The sequence below is a fragment of the Larimichthys crocea genome, chromosome IX, assembly GCF_000972845.2.
Source record: "Larimichthys crocea isolate SSNF chromosome IX, L_crocea_2.0, whole genome shotgun sequence".
NCBI classification, from domain to species: Eukaryota; Metazoa; Chordata; class Actinopteri; family Sciaenidae; genus Larimichthys; species Larimichthys crocea.
Genome location: NC_040019.1, coordinates 6,363,010 through 6,378,089, shown reverse-complemented (window position 1 = coordinate 6,378,089; position 15,080 = coordinate 6,363,010). Strand labels below are relative to the sequence as shown.

At 37.9% G+C, this 15,080-nt stretch overlaps 1 protein-coding gene across 2 annotated transcripts; it reads left to right on the top strand.

The window, feature by feature from the left end:
• Positions 1-286: 286 nt before the first annotated feature.
• On the top strand, positions 287-13,450 carry plgrkt (plasminogen receptor, C-terminal lysine transmembrane protein). 2 transcript variants are annotated; one of them, XM_010736771.3, is made up of 5 exons: positions 287-428; positions 682-778; positions 11,701-11,831; positions 12,492-12,601; positions 12,868-13,450. In XM_010736771.3, exons 2-5 carry the CDS (start codon positions 698-700, stop codon positions 12,993-12,995), a joined length of 450 nt encoding a protein of 149 aa, XP_010735073.3. In that variant the 5' UTR covers positions 287-428; positions 682-697; the 3' UTR covers positions 12,996-13,450. The 2 variants fall into 2 exon arrangements, with proteins under 2 accessions (XP_010735073.3, XP_019115708.2); XM_019260163.2 differs by having other exon boundaries at positions 302-428; positions 685-778.
• The last annotated feature ends 1,630 nt before the right edge of the window (positions 13,451-15,080 follow it).

The window sequence follows — 15,080 nt, the reverse complement described above, 5'->3', positions numbered from 1 at the left end:
ACCAACAGAGGGAGCCAGGGAGCCATTTCTCAACTAACTGGAACCGACTGCTGCAATACTGGAACCACAGACTGTGTTAATGTGTGTTAACTTCACATTTCTGAACTGCAGGCTTTAACTTAACTTAGTGCAAGAATAAATGAGTGACCTCCTTTAAATTATTATTAATGTGATTGGTCCCTGATAAGATTAGGTTTGATATCTGTAAAAGCAGCCCTGCATGTTTAGGGATTGGTGCAGTAGTATGCTTTTGTTTTATTTTGAAAGTCTGACCGGATGTTCAGTGCTTACTTATTGCCGGAAAACACACACACACACACACGCACGTTTGTTTTGAATGAGACATGCCCTTGAACCACCGTTAGTCCTGTTTGTTTTGTGGTCCGTGTTATTATATCATTTCGCTCACCGTCCTCAGAGTACATTAGGTATGTAAAGGCTTCATTCATGCGGTAATATTAGCGCATATTTAACTTAACAGGAAAGTCCATAAGCGGAGCTAGTGCTGCTATCACTTAGCAATAAGGAAAATGCGCATGTTAGACAGTGTTAGCGTCAAGTTATTAGACCAGCAGAAGCAGATGAGATGTTATAGCACAGTGAGACACAGGACGTGTCAGGTTAAGTCTAAAGTTTTAACGCTGGCTTACCAAATTTTCAATTGTTGTGTCTGTGTGTCAGCAGTAACAACGCCACCATGGGCTTCCTGCTGTCCAAGTCTATGGATTCAAACCTCAAAAAGCAGCAAGAGTTCATGCTCCACAACTCACGGCTGCAGGTGAGTTGGATGTGAAACCCACCCACAAACAAACAAACAAACAAACAACACATGATGGCATTGACAGTGGCAGCACACGTGCTTGAAGTTTTGGATTCTTGTGGATTTTCCTCAGGACAAAAGGTGTCTGCTGACTGAATGTAAAAGTCAAGGTTGGATTTCCCACTGCAGAGAAAAGCAGTCAGCTGCTCACAAAGCCCACAAAGGTTCACACTATTATAGCACCATATCCATTGACACAATGAGGATGGGTTACCGCTTTCACCTGCCTGTCAAGTCAAGTTAAGTTTCCCATCTAGGGATGATAAAATGACTAAACTGAACTATTACCTGGCTTGAAGACACTATGTACGGAAGCCCTAAAAGGCCATACATACATACATTTTATTCCACCCGTTTTCCCGTGATAACGAGATAATTTTCCTCCATTTTCTCGTGATAACGAGATAATTAATTCGAGATCTCGAGAAAACAAAACGATAGTCTAGTGTATTAAATCAAGTGCGCCTTTATTACAGAATGTATGGCAAATGCATGTAGTCCATGATACGGAGCGAGCAAACCTATTACTCCACTTTAAAATCCCTTTGATCCATAATTTCTGACTTGATCTCAGGACCATGCTGACTCACTCAGTATAAAGCATATTTACTGTATCATTTTGGAGCAATTCATCCTCAAAGTTTATTATTTTGAATTGAAAAGGGCATTATGTACAATATTTACTCTACTGTAAAATCCCTTTGATCTATAATTTCGGACAAAGGTTGATACACTCTGGCTAATCCTCACTCCAGTCCTGAGATCAAGTGTACAAACCTTTGTCAGAAATTATGGATCAAAGGGATTTTACAGTGGAGTAATAGGTTTGCTCGCTCCGTATCATGGACTACATGCATTTGCCATACATTCTGTAATAAGGGCGCACTTAATTTAATACACTAGACTATCGTTTTGTTTTCTCGAGATCTCAAATTAATTATCTCGTTATCACGAGAAAACAGAGGAAAATTATCTCGTTATCACGGGAAAACGGGTGGAATAAAATGTATGTATGTATGGCCTTTTAGGGCTTCCGTAACTATGCACATTCCTAAAATAATGTATTTTTCTTAATCAAATGACCACACAGAAAACATTGGCAATTTACAGATTATCCTGTATTACACAGTGGTTGTAATACAGGATAATCTGTAAATTTTCTGTCAGTGAACCCAGGCCATGTGGACAGATGTTTGGTCCAGCTAATCAGTGAGAGATTAACAAAAAAACAACAACAATCTAATCTTCTTAACCTCATTTTATTGTCACTCAGTGGAATAAATCAAGGATAATATTAGAGTCACTTTTCTTATTTGTTCCTCTCTCAAGGTTTGCTGTTCCTCCAGTTGTCATTTTGTTTAGGAACATAGACCTTTGCTCTACACTACTACAATAATACTACTACAGTATTATTTTAGCATTTTTGTACTTTTGTTTATTTGTGTTAGTGACGTTTTTTGCCGACGATTGAGTGCAAGTCAAGTTTATACAATGCAATTACCAAACTGTTACCTGATTTTAGCGACACGACATGTTGAAGTGAAGTGAGTGGTTGAAACTGATGAACAACATTCATACTCATTCAGTGTATGTGTAAAAAGCGCCTTGAGTGGTCTCAAGACTAAAAAAAGGCACTATATATACAGTCCATTTACCATTTACCATGTAATACTCGTCCTTTGTGAGCCTGGCGTTACTTCTTTCTTTCCTAAATAGCTGAGTGCAAATAGCGAGTGATGCAAGCCTCAGTTCGAACCTCAGCATTTCTATTTATGGACCACAGGTTTTATTGCACTCTTTTTTTTTTCATTTAAACAAAGGATTGTTTTTTTTCTCTCTCTCTCTTTTCCTTTTTGAGGCCAATTTGTTGTGATTTATTGATGCCTGCAAGCTGCCGAGCAGCAGGTGGGATGCGTGACTGTCATAACACCAAATGACATTATCCGACTTAAGCCCAAAAGGTTTGTTGTGTGTTTGCGGCCTCGTAATTTTCTCCTGCTCTCCCAGCAGTAAATGTGGTAGATGATGACTAATATTATTCAGTGATGGCAAAAGGTTTTGGCAATTGAGTTTCAGAGCGCCCTTATTTGGGTTGTGACGATCACAACACATGTAGATATTAGGTACATGCTTGCGTTGCTGTAGTGGATCCACGTTGTTTCATTTACTGAACTTACCGCGAATAGTTTGATAGTCATTATTCAAACCAAGAATCACAGTTATTAATATGACATTTCTCATTTTAACATCGATTGAAAGCATACAGAACAATATTGGCTGAGCAAAACTTATATCAGAGTCGCTTAGGGTTGCTTATGGTCAAATGTTATGCTATAACAGGAAGTCATTTTTAAGCTTTTTCTGTCCTCAACAATGGAATTGTATTTTACATTAGCAAATTGAAAAGATTGACCGTAGCAATTTTAGGATATCTGCGAAGCAGCAGCTGTTGCCTCCCCCTGCATTAAGTTGTCAAAGATGATTGCTTGCCAATGTTTTCAAGTCACATCACTCATAACTAATTGATCCTTTCCACGCTCTTGCCTCATGGACTCTTAAGTCATCTTAAACATTACTTGTAAATTCATCGGATATGGGGGTTTGTATGACGCATGTCCTCAGGATAAATGGCAGCTCTGAAATGACTTAATGACATTTTTGTTCACTTTCTACTCAACAAAGGGTCTTGGTTGCTAATAATAGGGTTATACTTTTTATTCACATCCACTGAACTTTAATTTATTCGACTACTTTTTTGACCTTGCTTCTCCTTGCTCCTTCTAAATATAAAGCAAACGCTTATGATGAATTTTTAAAAAGATGCTTGTTCAAAACATTACATGCAAAGTATTTTTCAGAAAGTAGACCCGCTAAACAGAAAATACTTCATACAAAGTAGTACAACAGAACACGGGGTGATTAAAAAAAAAAAAAAAAAGTACTCTAAAGGCTGATTAGTTACAGGACATAATAAAATGCATTAAACAAGGTTAAAATTAGGAGCATACCAAGTTTCTCACCTTTTGTACGCATCTTTTATCTCAACAGATTTAGACATTTAGACAGACAGATGATAGATGGTAAAAACTTTGGAAATATTCAGTCCTCTGCCATGTAGTGCCTTGTAGGGAATTAATAATTACTGCTTTAATTGACCGGTGGGTGTTGTCTTAGGTGGTTTATTTGAGGACCCAGGCGTCATTCAGGTCCCTCAACAATCCACGTCTTTGCCCATTAGCCGGGAGACGGCAGAGGCACACTACATGTGTGCAACGTCACGGATACGACATCTGTTCTTTATACTGTCTGTGGCCATGAAGTAGTTACTGTACATACGTTTTTATTCACAAGTCGAGTTACCGGTAATGCATAATGCCGCCATATCTTGTGTTTGTTGTGCTTTATTCTCTCTACTTCCTTGTCTTTATTCACGATTTTGATAAATCGCATGTATCACTTTTCCAAGTATTGTCCCGCTGCGCCTGTAGCTTTCAGGAAATGTCAGTGAATTTCCCACTTATGTTTCAGCTCTGATCTCACTTTGTCACCTCCAGGGTGGACTCGACATGACTCATTTCTTTCTTTCTCTGCCTTTTCCAGTTAGCCTCACAGTCATTGTCTGATTCTTGTCCAAGCTTGTCTCCGAATCAATTTATCATCCATTGTGATGTTTCCATGAGAGACACGTAATATTCTTTACTTTTGAAGTACACGTGTAGGTAAAGAGCCAGAGCCAACTCACTTTTAGCTTTACAACAGTTCTGCAGAAACCTGTAGATGACATCAAGGAGACTACGTCCATGAAATTGATGTTTTATACAGTCTGTGGTTTAGAGTCATTATTATAGCACTGTGTTAACCCTCAATATTTATGTCACCAACTGAAATATAAATTCTAATTGGATACATTTATGGTGATTTTATTCAAAAGGGCTTTACAAGGTTTTTGTCACGCTGATCTATCGAACCACCAACACGGTGATCAGTGGATGACCTGCTCTACCTCTACCCGCCCTAACGTGTCCATCGCTATTACCGAAAGCTGACCATTTAATTAGTAATTTTGTTTACTTATTCTTCTTCTAGTTTTTAAATAAAATTGACAAATCAAATCATACAAACTGGTTGCTTTTTGTTGAGACAACATTTGAGAAGTTTCTTACATTAAATCAATAAAAAATGGGTTCATAGAGAAACATGCTCATATTTTATTGTGGTATCGGTACTAAAACTATCTGCTCTACTCTTGGAAATGTTCAACTGATACCCAGTTTCCAGTCATGTTGACAGAAGGCACAGATTGTCTGGCAAAGCAAGTTTTTCTTTACAAAGCCAAGATCTGTGACCAGACATTGGCTGATTTGGATGTTACCATCATTTGTGTTCACATCTGTGAGGTTGGAAGTAGATTTAGTGGCTGTGTGTGTGTGTGTGTGTGTGTGTGTTTGTAGTTTTGATAATTGGTAACTGTGAGTGCGGTGAAGTAGCAGATGGAGCGATAGACGACTACTGGCTGTTTGATGCTTTGATACGAGGGGGCAGCGGTAGGTGGGGTGCGACAGAGAGGGCGTCGGGTTTCCGGATGATGGAGAGCTTCTCCTGGCAGAGTTGATGATTGGTGTTTATGATTGGAGTGTTCATCAAAGCAAAGAGTTAAATGTCCACGAGGATTCCCACAAACTCCATGTCAGCTGCATCGTGAGGCTGTGGAGGGTGGAGGTCAAATACTGTAGTTACTACAGGCATTTGTCTGGGGAGTCTGAAGGGAGAGTGGGCTGTGAGGCTGAGAATAATGTAATGTTTATTGTCAACTAACCTAATTTATATTTATATTTGATCCAGAAGTGTATAATATCAGTACAATTTTGTTTACTGTTTATTCATGTACAGATGTACACCGACTAAATCATCAAATCACAGATAGAGTTGAAACAATTATCAATATGTCTATTAGCAGAAAATTATAACTATTTTGATAACTGATTAATACTTTCAGTAATTTTTACTGTAAAAATTGTGAGAAAAAAAATCTGTTTTATAGTTGCAATATTGCAATATTTGCATATTTTCTTATCATAGGTTTTTGTGAACTGAATATTTTAGGTTGAACAAAATAAGACATTTGAAGATGTCCGCATGCGACAGCTATTATTGCACAATTTTTTCTTCAAATTTTATTGGCTAAAGTTTTTTAATCGATGATGTAAATAATTACTATTTGCCGCCATAATCACAGTATTGTTTTCACAAGCTCATTTCTGGCTTTTTTGGCAGCCTGCAGAATTTTACTTGATGAGTCAGAGTAGTGTAATTCAACAAAATTGCAAGCTACCAGTCACAAGGGGTTTGCTTTTGTTTTGACACACACTGATTACACATAGTCATCTTTTTAACTACTTTTTAAATCTTCGTTGGAATATTACACACTCTCTTTTAAAAGAAATTTCCAAGAGGATGACTCGAGGGATAAAATACTTGATCACTGACAAGAAGGGGGTGTTTTTTTTTATTTCCGCATTATTAAAAACGAATGTCCAGTATCGCTGGCTTACTTCCTGTTATGTGACCCAGATGAGAGAAGGAATGACTTCACGGAAGGTGACGTCTCTTTGAGCGTTCATAACACATTTCTCGATCCTGGGGGCCATAACGGTTCTGTGAATGGATCATGGGTAATTTCCCCTGGCTGTCCTTGTAAAAGGGTCATATTGAAACATAATTAAATTCTTGACTCATTAACAACACCTGCTGTAGTTGGTTTCTATTTTAACTTTCTCTAATTTTAATGAGGCATCCTTGAGTTCATTAATGTAGCTCAGTGGACCCTGCAATTAGAGAAGAAACACTGTTGATTACAGAAGCCGGTACTCTGATTTCCATTACTCTGACACATTGCTCCACCCAGAGTCTCTCTTTAGTATCGAACACTCGCTTAAAAAGTTTATAGCTTCCTCCTTCCCAGGGAGGGTGACAGTTGTTGTCATCTCGGTTACAGTAAAAGTTTCTAAAGGGTAGTACCTTTCATGACAAACAAACGTAGCAAAATTACAGAGAAACTTCCCAAGGCGATGCAGAATTTCATTCCCAGTTTCTGATTTATGACAATGGTTGGATTTTATTTTAATTTTTTACCTCAAATGTGTTTAAATGGATTTTTTTAAAGATTTGTATGGCAACCTTTTTGTATTAAAGGCACTATATAAATATCAATAATTCATTATTGATTGATCTGGGAATTATTTTGTTGATTAATTGATAAATGTTTGGTTTATAAAGTGTCAGAAAATGTTAATTACAAATTTGCAGAGCCTTTCTTTGTTTGCTTTACAAGAAAACCATCTGAAGATTTACTCTCCTATAAGATAATATAAATAATTAAGCTGATGAGCTGATTCTCTAAAATCAGTCCTGGATTGATTGTAAGTCAAACCAAAGTGTTACTAAGCAGGGGTTTCAATCTTAGCCACTCGTATCATATACAGTGTAATCTTGTTGGTGATGAGTTAACTGGTAAAATGAAAGTAACTGCTTCTTTACAGAAGTGAAATCTAATACGCATAACTGTGTTTTTATTGTATAATCACCTAAAATAAGAATAATAATGGTTGAAAATCTCCACGGTGAAAAAGCAGCACAGTTACATGATTAGAACTTTACTCAGGCTTAAATAAATACTAGAAAAATTTCTAAAGAAATTTTGAGTGTGCCTGACTCTGGCCCCGTCGACACTGCTCAGCAAATTTAGTACTAGAAAAGAAATTTTGAGAGTGACGAGTGGGCTGTTGCTGGGGGTCTGTATTCAAAAAGCACACCTCAAACAGTCATTTTTAACATGTTTATTTAGACACAGGAGCAGCTAGCGCTTACGTGCTAGCAATTAGCATTAGCATTTTAGCATTAGCATGTTAACAATGATGGACTAGCAGTTAGCATTAATCTCCTTTAGACATTTGATTACTGTGCAGAAGATGAGCAGCAGGCTAGCAGTCTGATGCAGGTGGCTGATCCTTCATCCCAACTCCGTCCACCTCCACCACCTCCTCCTCCTCCTCATTCTCCTCCACTTCCTCCTCCTCCAAGTAAAAGTGCAGACTCACAGGGAGTTGTGACGTAAGCCTTGATTCATAAAAATTCATTCATCCGCGTTGGTGTTTGACTAAAATAGGTCTTTAATGTTCACACATGTTGATTGAACCACAATCAGTCTAACAGCATGCTTGAAAACCGTATCACATTAGATTTATGGGTTGATTACGCTTCATTAAGTGCCTTGTACTTTTATACCTGCCAGTGATTACTTAATTTAATGACGTTTATTAGTGGCCAAGCGTTTCAGTAATCAAATCACCCCGCTGGATATTCTTCAGAATAGGAGAACAAATCATGACTGAATGTATGAAAAAGTATTTGATTAACGCTATTACAATTTCTGTTGTTAGATTTGCCCACTGATATAAAGAAAATGATAATTTAGCATTGTTTTTCTATAAAATATTTTGTTAGATGTTTAATTCCTGTGAGATGGGACACAACAATCTGATACTGATACATCAAGTAGAGCTGGATCAACCTGAGAGGCAGCTACAAGATCTGACAAATGTGACAAAGAGACGAGTACAACAAATTATATAGAATATTTATTTATTTATTTCTAATCGCTTTTTTATTGTTCTAAAATGCATTTTCTCATGTCCATTATCATTCCTGTCAATGAATAGCTGATGACATGGAGTTTCTCATGTCTGCTGTCAGGCCCTGAGGGAGGGATGACTGATCACTCTCCATCATCCTTATTTATCCTGCTTGACAACGTTAAACGTATTTAATTCTGGGAGTTGGTCAAAATGAGGCTGACTCCCTCATATTTTATTGTTAAATGAACTTGACTTGTTCATTCACAGCCCTCCTGCATCATGTAGCCTTGCTTAAAAATGTCTCATTCTCCTCTGCTTTGCATTCATGACATTTACCCGGTTTACATTTACCTAGCTTTCTAGTTCTTAAAGTCCATGTCAGACCAAAGAAGAGAGTGTTATTAAACACCCAGCCAAATATGAATGATTAAAATATCGACAAGTTTATGAAATTAGGTGTCAAAATCGGCTAAAAATTTGCAGTATTCTCAACTCCAGGAATGTGGGGTGCGTGTCCGCTGAATGCTGAAGCCACACCGACTAATGGGAGCAGTCAAACAGCAATCTTGAAGTGACTGAAACGTGTCAGATGAGTTCGGAAAATAACATGACTAACTTCAAAACACTCACTGAGATGAATTAATCTCTCTCTCTCTGCTCGGGGTGCAGGCCGTATGCTCAGGGCGGCCTCAGCGTGTCATCGAGCCACCCTTTAGGACCGCCCACAAAAATCCTGGACTGAAAACTGGTGAAAAACTGTTTGAACCTCTAACTCCACATTTCAGTAATATATTGTTCAAAGACTTTTCACATGTTTTCAGCAACTATTTTCCAACATCTTTAATATATTTTAAAAATGAATCTCACTGAAAAGTGCACTGTAGTGCTGCAGTAACCATGTTGGCATGCAAAGTGCGTGTTTATTAGTTTGGGTTGGACACTGCCCTGTACAGTTATATAGGTCAATGACAAATAAAGCTTCTAAAAAGATATTTTCAATATAGATGTAATGCATATTTTTGAGTCCAGAACAATGTGTTTGAACAAGTCTCATTTATTGAACAACTGTTTAAGATTATTTCTTTGGCAACTATCCCTTAGGGTGTCTACACTAGGTAACACTATTATTTTTTTATTTTTGGGTTTTTTTTTTAACAATAATTTTAAATTTTTGTTATCGTTAACGTCCAATTTTACATTTAAAGACAGGAAAATAATTACACAAATATATATATACAGTATATTAACTAAACACATTTCATTTAGAAACCATTTGGTTAATTTAACCTATCATTAATTTTCATTTAGAAACCATTTGGTTAATTTAACCTATCATTAATTGGTTTAAATTGGTTGTACCACCTGACATAACATTAGTTATGACATGAAATATGCTGAAAAAAATGCATTTTCATTTCAAATAGTAACATGTGTTTTAGTCATCAGTCTCTATTTATGTTTTCTTAAATTGACCCATATACATTAAACATATTGTTGGCACAACTAAGTTATTACTTATAACTTTAAGTACAGATATTAAAGAGTCACTGTTTTACAGCCACACCTATTTAATTTCATTCACTTTAGCTTCGGTGCCACGTAATGTCCAGCCAGTCATTAACGCAGATGTACAGAATTGTTCGTGAATATGGGCAGGAAGTCGGAAATCAAAACATTGCCTCTCCGACATGTTGTAATTTATGTCATCCAGTTCCCATCATTGATTCAAATGAATTGCACTGTGGTCACTTTTTTTTTTCTTGAACCTTTTGCATCATCAATGAGTTGGTGTCATTTTCCTGTCAAGTGGAAATAAAAGCTCATCTTTGACACAGGCGCTTTTTCAGAATAAAGGCTTTTTCGAATGAGAATGCCACACATTCATCTCAATAGCAATTGTTATGTATGTATGATGAGCGAGTGTCAAACAGGAAGCAGCAGACAAAAGATTCATCTGACTGCGGTTCATCAGCATGGACACTTGTGACATTTCTGTGGCTGGACTCGCTGTCTCTGACCCCGTCTGTGTCCCTCTGTCTGCCTTTAATATCCAACTGTGCTGATACTTTTTGTTAAAGCAGAATTAATTGCAAACATTCTGAATATTTCCATTGTTTAGCGTCGATTTGATTTCTTTGAAATACTTCTGTCCATGAAACTTACAGATGCCGGCACAAAACCTGATCAACGTATATATATATTTTTTTTGCACAAACATGTTAAATTATGTTATGTTATTTTTTGTGACCAAGATATGTACTGTATGTGTGTGCGTGGGACATGTGACAGTCCAAAAATAAACTTGTTAGTGCTCTCTGGTGGACAAACTACATAATGAAGACCCTGTTTTCACATGACCTCAAACACTGAAAATGTTTGGCTGCTTATCGGCAAAATAATCAGTGATGCACTATATTGCCAAAAGTATTCGCCTCACCTGCCTTGACTTGCATATGTCAAGGCAGGGGTGACGTCGTCTGCCCTCCCTTTGCAGCTTTAATAGCTGCTCCTTTTCTAGGAAGGCTGTCCACAAGGTTTAGGAGTGTGCCCGTGGGAATTATTGACCATTCTTCCAATCGTTGGGGCGAGAAGGCCTGGCGAGAAGGCCTGGCTCTCAGTCTGCGCTCCACCTTATCCCAAAGGTGTTCTATCGGGATTCTGTGCAGGCCGGTCAAGTTCATCAGCACCAAACTCTCTCATCAATGTCCTTATGGATCTTGCTTTGTGCACTGGCGCACAGTCCTGTTGGAAGAGGAAGGGGCCATCTGCAAACTGTTCCCACAAAGTTATGAGCATGGAATCGTCCAAACTCTTTTGGCATATTCAGAGTTCCTTTCACTGGAACTAAGGGGCCAAGCCCAGCTCCTTTTACACTTGGCATAATGCAGTCAGACAGGTACCGTTCTCCCAGACTCGTCCATCAGATTGCCAGAAGGACAAGCGCGATTCGTCACTCCAGAGAACGCGTCTGTACTGCTCTAGAGTCCAGTGGCGTTGTGCTTTACACCACTGCATACAGTGTGTGACCTCACAAATGAACTTAAGTTCATATGCGAGTCAAGGCAGGTGAGCAAAGAATACTTTTGGCATTGTACATAAGTCAGGCTTAGTGATTTTATTTATTTGTTTCTGATCATTAAATATTTCACATCGGCTTTAGGCTGTTTCCATATTTAGCTTTAATGGTTTGTTACGCCTCATGACGTCCTCTTTGTCTTCTATGTGTGTGTGTGTGTGTGTGTGTAGATGGAGCGTCAGATCCTGATGCAGAACCAGATGAGAGAGAGGCAGATGGCCATGCAGATCGCCTGGTCCAGAGAGTTTCTTAAATACTTTGGCACTTTCTTTACAGTGACCTCGGTGGGACTCACTATAGGGTGAGTTTTGTGTGAAATTGCTCCTAGAGGTATTTAACATTCAACTTAAGACTCACCAGCGATGACACACACACACACACACACACACACAGTAATAATACACAGTGAGAGAACGACCTGTATAAAGTGTGATCACAGCTCCAGTATTAGTCCAGTGGCCTTTACTGATGCAGCTTGACGTATGATATTAAACACACCAAGTTCAAATATGTAACCCTGCAACAGTTCTTCTCAGGAATACAGTCATATAGTAAATTAAATTATAGTAATAATTCTGAACAATAGCTGTTTTAACATAAACTAAAACACTGATATTAGTTTTGGCCACCAAAGAAGAACTTCCGATTTAGTTGATTTCCTATGACAGGACAGAAAAATATCCTCCCACATTGTTGGAACATTGTTTTTGTTTTTTTTGGCAAACCCTTAATACAATAAGACAATAAGAACAAATAAGACTTTCTACAAAGTATTCCGCTCATCCATCCGACTGCACTGAATCAAGCTGTAGTGGGAGACGACTCCAAAGTTTTGAACAGCAGTCGTAAGACAACATAACGCCCTGCTGCATTACTATGTGTGATTTAAAGCAAATCAGATAAAGTCTGTGTAGCCTAAATGGAAATATTCTTATCTCTTTGCTTTGGTGTTTTTCTTCAGTGCCATTAAAAGAAAGAGACCAGCCATGTTGTTTCCCATCTTTCCACTCGGCTTCATTCTTGCCTACCAGATGGACAGCGCTTACGGGACACTTATTTATCGCATGAGAGGTAAGACTGTTTACTTATTAATGCTAACTAATAGTTAAAGAGTTATCTTTTGTATTGAAATCACACTGCTAGTTCTAAGCAGTAGATTTAAATGCATGTAACAGCTTAAGATAAAATACTGCAAACTGTACCTCAAACTATATCTCAAACCTTTTGGGGGATGTCGACAACATTTACACATGCACACTTATTGAAACTAAACCGCTATAAACCCAGCTCTTCTTCTAATATATTAAACCTCATTTTGTTTGGCTTTGTACCTCCAGGGGAGGCTGAGAGTATCATGGAGTCTGAACATGACCGTCTGGACTTGCCTCTCGGGACTCCAACATTCGAGAGCATAGAAAAGGCCCGCCGCGCTAAAAGCAGCCTCAGCTCCTTTCTGGAGAAATGACGCGTTGGTAACATGAGACAAAATCATAGTCGTCCAGTCGTTGCATTCACCCGTTCTGCTTCTGCTTAATTATAGAAAAAAACTAAAAACTTTTTGATGAACTTAAGTCTATGGTTTGCACTAATTATATGTCATGGACATCAAGTTAAATGAATCTCAGTGTCAATGGATCTAAATGTAATAATGTTGTTTTTGTGGTATTTGTTATTAGAGGTGCATCAGTGGCCAAACACTTCAGCACTAAAACATGCAGAATCCCAATCAAAATACTCGAAACTCTGGTACACTGAGACAATATCTGTGCCCGGAATCCAGACTTCATACTAATCATGATAGCACAGTTTTTACCATTAATGCACAAAAATACTAACATACTTCAACATTTTGCACTACAGGAAATGATGCACCACATGTTGGATGTTAACAAACTGCAACTTTTGAAAGATACTGTCAAACATCCCCAAAAAACAAATAGAACCTATTGTTTGGTTTCCAAGATATGTTGGAGCTGTTTAACCAGCAACCAAACAAAAAAGACAATTCCCATACTTATGATTTATTAAAAGTCAGCGAAGTTAACAATACCCACAATTTATCCAAATTCTTCCCAGCTGTGCAGAGATATTCTTTTTCCTTCATAGTTTGGATGCTGTGCAGTCTAAGTATCATTTTATCCAGTCTGAACAACAGAGCACCATCCACCTCTAAGTGGCCTTAGAGAGAAAAATTTATATTAAGGGCCAAGTTTTGAAAACTTTGAGTGCTCCCAATTCCCACGTTTTTATTAAGTTGTGCACACGATGTAAGTGTATAACATCACAACAGATCAGCTGTTCTCCTTCAGCAGTCTGAAAACTGCAGCTAGTAACTTCTGCTGTTACCTTCACTGGCACTCCACCAGGACGTCTGGTACTAACAGGAGCAGTGACTTCTCTTCATTCAGAGGGCGGGCAGCTTTCTGTTTGATTGACATACCGTCCTATCCTATGAGCCTTTTTTTTTTACAGGTTGACTCAATTGTGTGCGTCTTTATGCACGGTGGGATTAAGACCTGCTGTGATTGCGTGTTGATAGCCTGCCTATGGTTTCAGCTTGGGCTTTATTACGGTGAAGAAATCAATGCCAGTTAATTTTATGGTTCAGTCCTTAAATTGAAGTTCACTTCATCTGTATATAAGTGTGCACAAATCATGCTGCAGGGAGAAAGGCTCTCTGTATATACACTTATTTCATGAATTAACCAAAATGTGGGAATGGATTGCATCTCAATGTAGCAAAATGTGGCTTGATCATCTTTTTATGGCCACTCTGGGGCTCTGTACTAAAAACACAACACATTAATCAGTTGGTATGTAGTGTGGAATTGGGACACGGTATATCTAGTTTGGTTATTATTTTATACGTTTATCATGTTCTCAGTTAAAGCTGCATGATGTTATATCTGACCTCTGGAGGGCAGAATGGTGCCTAAATGAACTTAGCAGTAATATAAGCTTTACAAAGGCTGAGCTTATTGAGGATATTTGGCTTTTAAGCAAACAGTTGCACACCAATCTCACATACAAATGCAATATTCTTATGTTTTTTAAAGCTCTAGTTTGGTTCTCAAAGTTTCCTGCCAAGCAGGTAAAAGGTACACAAAATGTTAAGTACTTGAATTGTAATAGTAAAGATTCTCAACACTGCAGACGTTTGTCATGACAGCAGAAGATTGTTATTCTCCCAAACTGCATCACTCGCTGAAATTAATTTGCCAAATTTAAATTTGAATGCTTTATTCCAGAGCTATGGCTTAGCATTGGTGCACCTGTACATCTTATTTTTTATTATCACAGTAGCATTCAGCGGATGTAAAATATTACAAGGTGCTAATATTTTTAAGCAGTATGTATTTACCATCATTTAAACATTTTGACATCATGGAAACTATATTTATATATCCAATAAAAAAAGAAATATTGCAAAGACTTTTCTCCAATTGTCTTCTGTGACAAGGTGCTACCATGATGCAAAGCTCCAAAGCCAATAACACCAAACCTGTTTGTGTTACGTCGACGCGCACAGTGTTAAATGTTAGAAGCTTTT